The sequence below is a fragment of the Marmota marmota genome, unplaced genomic scaffold (assembly GCF_001458135.2).
Source record: "Marmota marmota marmota unplaced genomic scaffold, marMar, whole genome shotgun sequence".
Classification (NCBI taxonomy): Eukaryota; Metazoa; Chordata; class Mammalia; order Rodentia; family Sciuridae; genus Marmota; species Marmota marmota.
In genome coordinates, this window is record NW_025999880.1 from 4,163,454 (window position 1) to 4,169,405 (window position 5,952).

At 43.6% G+C, this 5,952-nt stretch overlaps 1 protein-coding gene across 1 annotated transcript in view; it reads right to left on the reverse strand.

The window, feature by feature from the left end:
• The window catches only part of Smg8 (SMG8 nonsense mediated mRNA decay factor), a 6,578-nt gene extending 2,258 nt beyond the window's left edge, over positions 1 to 4,320 (reverse strand). The window contains exons 1-3 of the mRNA XM_015495399.2: positions 2,515 to 4,320; positions 1,196 to 1,341; positions 57 to 929 (exon numbers count right to left, since the gene is read on the reverse strand). Coding sequence (XP_015350885.1) covers positions 57 to 929; positions 1,196 to 1,341; positions 2,515 to 4,273 — 2,778 coding nt within the window. The 5' untranslated portion in view covers positions 4,274 to 4,320. The remainder of the gene's footprint in view (positions 1 to 56; positions 930 to 1,195; positions 1,342 to 2,514) is intronic.
• Positions 4,321 to 5,952: the final 1,632 nt, after the last annotated feature.

A 5,952-nucleotide genomic window follows, 5' to 3' on the forward strand; every position in this document is an offset into this window, starting at 1 on the left:
TATATATATATATATTTTTTTTTTTTTTTGAGGGCAGGGAGGGTTGCACTTCTTACCTGAGGCATTAGTATTATCTGCAAAGGAGCATCAGGAACCACAACAAAAAGCCTCATAAGTTGAGCATAATGTGGTTTTAGCCCTCTACCCTGAGATGATGACAGAATATATAAGGGCATATCACTATTTAGGGCTTTTAAAGCTGACTCCTTTGGCCCACTACCCATCACTTTCATTATTTTGTCAGGTCCCGAGCACATGAATCTTCGACCTCGAGAGTCTTCATATTCAAAGCCCACAAAAGCTCGAGCTATGTCATCTCGGCGCCTTCCTCTTCCCATTACAACTGCACTTCTCTTTCCAGGAATAGCTTTATTTGGAGCAGGCCAAGAATTTGTGTCTAAGTCACCTTCATCTTCAGCTCTAGTCCTGATGACAATATCCCAAGGCATAAGATAGTTTGTTCCTGGAATGAAGCCCTGTTGATCCAAACCTGTATGAAAGTTATAAGACTTAGCAGGGCCCAGTTTAACCAAAGACCAGCTGGAGAATTTGGGTAGGAGACCTTTTGGGCAATTTGAATGTAGCATGCCTGGGAGATACTCAACTGTGGATGCCTGTCGATCTACCAAGTTTAGTCTCTTCTCAGATTTTACTTCTCCTTGACCATGAACTTCCGGATTGTCTCCTCCTGCTTGGGGATCAGCTGGATAGGTACCTAAACTATCTGTGGATTGGCCCAAACTCAAAGCTAAACTCAGACTTGTGCTCTCTCCTTGAGTTTGAGGTTCTTTTTCTTTAAGTTTATCAGAATCTGAATCTGGAGGAGCAGGAGAGGATTCATTTTTGGCAGGGGCAGGATCTGGAGTACTGGGTTCAAATACTGGGAAATTGATATGATCCAATTTTCCACAACATTTTTCTTCCAGAAGCTATAGAAGGGGGAAAAAAAAAAGTCCTGTAAATTTTTAATTTAAAATAACATTCTTCACCCTAACAAGTTAAGATCCATCAATATGTGATAAGTACATGTAAAGAACCTGCTCTTGTTTACATATCATGCTGCAGTTCTGTTTTTCTAAGTATGCTGCTTCTGAAAATATGTATTTTTATTCAGATATTTAACAAAAAAAAAAAAAAGAAGAAGAAGAAAAGAAAAAAAGTCAGAGGAGAGGAAGAAGAAAAAAATGAAGTCTACCTGATAAAAGTCATAGTTAGCTGCCTTGATATCAAAGGGATCATCTCGAGGTGCCTGTTTCCTTCCACAGTTACATGCACCAGTAGATCGAGCTCGGCTATTGTGATACAGAACAGGAGGGTTTCTATCAGCCTCTGGTTTTTCTCCTGGAAAACAGAACAGTCACTATAATTTCATAAACATGGGCAGAATCAAGGTTCCTTTGCATTCTATAACATGGAGCCCCCAAATTCTCCAAATAGTTCTTTGGAAATAAGAACATACACACACTCACTTTGACTAAATAATAGAAGAAGTGTAAGCTACATAAAATATATTTTTAGTCTTGTTTTTTGTGGTGCTGGGAATGATACCTAGGGCCTTTTGCATGCTATACAAGCAATCTACCACTGAGCTACATTCCCAGTCCTAATTTAAAATTCCGAGTTTCTCAGTTTTTTCCTCTACTGTCACAATTACAATGACTTAACACTTCACTGTATTCATTTTAATGCAAAAAATACTCCAAAATAAAAAATTTAATACAAAAAAATCTGAAGCTGGGCTGGGGTTGTGGTTCAGCGATAGAGCACTTGCCCTGCACCTGTGAGGCACTGGGTTTGATCCCTAGCACCATATAAAAAATAAAAAATAGAGATTGTAGCTCAGTGGTAAAGCGATTGCCTCCCAGGTGTGAGGCCCTGGGTTTGATCCTCAGCACCACATAAAAATAAATAAATAAAGATACTGTGTCCATCTTCAACTAAAATAATTTTTAAATGATAAATAAAAATTTAAAATAAACAAAATAAAGGTATTCTGTCAATCTAACATATACATGTATGTGTGTGTATGTATATGTATATGTGTGTGTGTGTGTGTGTGTGTGTATATATAAAACATCTAAAGCCAGATGCAGTGGCACACGCTTGTAATCCCAGTAGCTTGGGAGGCTGAGACAAGAGGATTACAGGTTCAAAGCCAGCCTGAGCAACAGAGAGGTGCTAAGCAGCTCAGTGAGACCTTGTTTCCAAATAAAATACAAAATAGGGCTGGGGATGTGGCTCAGTGGCCAAGTGCCCCTGAGTTCAATCCCTGGCACACCACCCCCCAAAAATCTGAAGCTTTGTACTACTTAATAATTATCATAAGGAAAATAAGAAATTAATCATGGCTGATATTTCCATTTCCAGCAGGAGATAAAACTTACAGCTGATTCACCTACATTTCTACAGGGCTCTTTAAAAAATATGAATACATAGTAAATAAACCACCTGAAACAAGAATAAAAACATAGCTCAAAGTTTTGATTTCAAAATGCTGAAAAAAAATTTGGCTACCTGATTTAGGTAATGAGTGAAATTTATGTACACAGTGTTGATCAGTTAAACTCCTCTCCTCACAGAGCTGATGGCCATTGCTCCAAAATTTGTAGCAGTCCTCATGCAATTGCATGGCATATTTATGAAAGGCTGGACCTCTAGCATGTTGACTGTATACTCGAAGAGCCTGGGCAAGTTGATTCTTATGGACAGTCATTGTATAATTGTGAGGCAAATTTGACTGGTAGGCACTATGAGCCATTGGTAAAGCTTTTTGGCACCGATTTTCTGAGAATTTTGTGTCAATATCCAAAAAACCTTCCAAGACTTTAATACTGCTTAAAATCTTTGATGTTAACTCCCCAGTGGGTGATCCCAAGTCCTCTTCTTTTCCATCAATAGCCACTTCATAGAGTTTTGCAGCTGCTGAGATCCACTTCTGATAAGTGGGAAGCTCAAAATGAGAAGGTTGTGGGTTCCTCCCCACACTGTCATCAAAACCTTTCTTGCTTAGGACCAGTTCCACATGTTGCCAAAGGAATTCTCGAAGAGTGAAATCCACTAGCTGGCCTGAAGAACTAGAAGCACTGCTATCAATGTGGAAGGAAAGTTGTTGTCGGCTATGCTGCCTCATCACCTGATATCGCCTAGGCCCAGAAAGGGGTGCAGGCACCAGCAAAGATTCGGAGTCTTTCACTGTACAATGACTCCTTAGTTGGTCCAGCAACATACCTACTGGGTCTTCTTCCTGGCTGCCAGGGACTATGTACACAAAAGCTTGATTGGCAGGTACAGTAAAGAGGCAGTTGATACTTTGATTAGTCAAGACTCGACTCTTACGGAAGATTCTATAGATCTGATCCTCCAGGGCATGCTGCAGTCTTCTTTTGGGAGAATGCTTCTTGGGCTTGTCTGGATGAGCTGTGTCTTGGTTTCGAGGGGGTTCTACCTTGAGTGCTCCATTGAGTTGAAAGAGGAAAAGAAGTCTGGGTGGACAAGGTCGGCAGTTTAGCTTCCAGTCTTTGCCAACTGGACAATCCTTAATAGCTGCTTTGAGGAGGGGCAGTACTTTCTGTCTTAGCCCATCCAGTGCTCTGAATACTCGATCATAAGTTATATCAAAAGAACAAGTGGGATGGACAAGGAGCAAGATGTGACAGACGGAGAAAAGGTAAAGGAGACTGAGGCATTGTAACTTCTCCTGATGCTTCCAGAACTCATGTGCTTCTGCATGAGGTAAAGAGAGGCCTCCTCCAGCTTCCCCACTCTGAAGAGCCCGACAAGCCCGCAAAAGCTGGGAATTGTCACAGATAGAAGTGAGAAGAAGATACAGAACTTTGCTTTCCTGATTGTAATAGGCCTGCAGAAGGCTGAAGTCCTGAGAACCTGGCTCAGTTCGGTTGCCTTCCACCGCGGCTACACCTCCTCGAACTGGATCCCCGGCTGCAGCCTCTGGGTCCCCGGCTCCACCTGCTTCGCCGACAGCACCAGTTTCGGTCTTGGTTCCAGGTCCCGGATCCCCGGGGTCTTGGTGGCGAAAGTGGGGGAAAACCTGTCGGTCGCACACCGTGTTCACAAGAGAGAACTTCTCGGAATTCAGGCGCAGAGCTGTCTTGCCAAAGATTCCCACTACGCAGATCTCATCCTCTCGCCAAGGAGGCTCCGGTGCGCCAGCCGCGTTCCCTCCGCCTTCGGGAGGGGACCCTCCGGGACTTTCAGAGCCCATCCAGGCTGAGGCTCCCATTAGAAGCTCTCGCAAACTGACAGGACCCGCCATGGTGGAGCGTCTTCTTTCAACTCCTTCCGGTCCTCCCGGTAAACCCAACCGGCTCCCGTCCAACGGCGAAATAGTTCTTCCGCTGACTCTATTCTTGCTCCTCTCTCACTTTGGTTCCGCCGCCTGCTCCTCCTTTTTTATGCCGTGGTGTTCCCAAATTCTACATTTCCTCAATTTGAGACCGTAACTCGAAATTTCTTTAATTTGAATTGAGATGTAAAGAAGACAATTGGAGGCAGTTCGCATTTCAAAGAATACAAAACTCTACTAAAGAAGAGTGTCAAGGGGCTGGGTTTATGGCTCAGAGGTGTGCTCGCCTAGCATGCTTGAGGCACTGAGTTCATCCTCAGCACCTCATAAATGTAAAATATATTGTGTCCACTTAAAACTGAAAAAATAAATATTAAAGAAAAAAAAAGAGTGTCAAATGATTTCTAGCAGTAGCAAAGGTGTTCAGCTGGGCTCGGAGCACGGCCTGAAGTGCCACCCTTAGACTGAAACCTGAGGATCACTTGATCCCAGGAGTTCGGGGCCAGCTCGGTGAACAAAGGGAGAGACCTCGTCAGGAAGGAAGGGGTCTGGGAAGGACGAAGGGTGTGTGTGTGTTGGGGGGGTGGGGGGTTGAGGGAGAAAGAAATTGGGGAGGTAGGGGTTGGGGATTTAGCTCGGTGCGATTGCCTAGCACTCTCAACCTTGGGGGTGGAGGGATGAGGGAGGGAAGGAGAAAGGGAGGGAGGACTTCATTTTATGGAAACTTACTACCCAAGATGTAGAATTGCCAGGCGAGATGACGCACGCCTGTGATCCCAGCGATGCTGGAGGCTGAAAAAGGAGGATCTCAAATTCAAACGCCAGCCTCAGCAATTTATCGAGGCCCTAAGCAATTTAGGGGGACCCTGCCCTTATATAAAATATTTTAAAAGGGCTGGGATATGGCTTAGAGGTTGAGCGCACCTAAATTCAATCTCCAGTACGGGGCGGGAGGTATGTAGAATTGCCACCCCCCCACACCCAGACCTATGCATTTTGGCCCAATCTAGATGAGTTTATACACTTTACAGTTTAAGAATCACCACTCTAGAAGCATCTTTCAAAGCAAGGTGAAAGGAGGAATTAGTTCATATCAAAGGAAAAGAAACCAGTGATTTTTGAAACATTTGTGGAGAAAAGTTTAAAATAATTTCTCAGACTTGGAAGAATATGTACTAAAATGTTAGCTGTGGTGGGATTTGTTTGTTTATTAGTTTATTTATTTGTTTATTTTGCGGTTCTGAGGATTAAACCAAGGGCCTCATGCATACTATACCACTGAGCTACACCCCCAGACCTGCCTTTTTTCCCCAAGGGAGGAAGTGTCTCACTATGTTGCCCAGGCTGTTAGTTATTTAACAAACAGTTTTTGTTGTTGTTACTGCTGGGTCTGTGTGTGTGTGTGTGTGTGTGTGTGTGTGACTAAGAATTGAACCCAGGGACTCCAGCACTAAGCTACATCCCCAGCCAAATTTTATTTGTTTATTTGAGACAAGGTCTTGCTGAATTGCTTTGAGCCTTACTAAATTGCTGAGGCTGGCCTTGAGTTTGAGATCCTTCTGGCTCAGCCTCCCAAGTGGCTGAGATTACAAGTGTGTGCCACCAATCCCAGCCCGGTCCTGGAATTGAACCCAGGGCCTCATGCATGC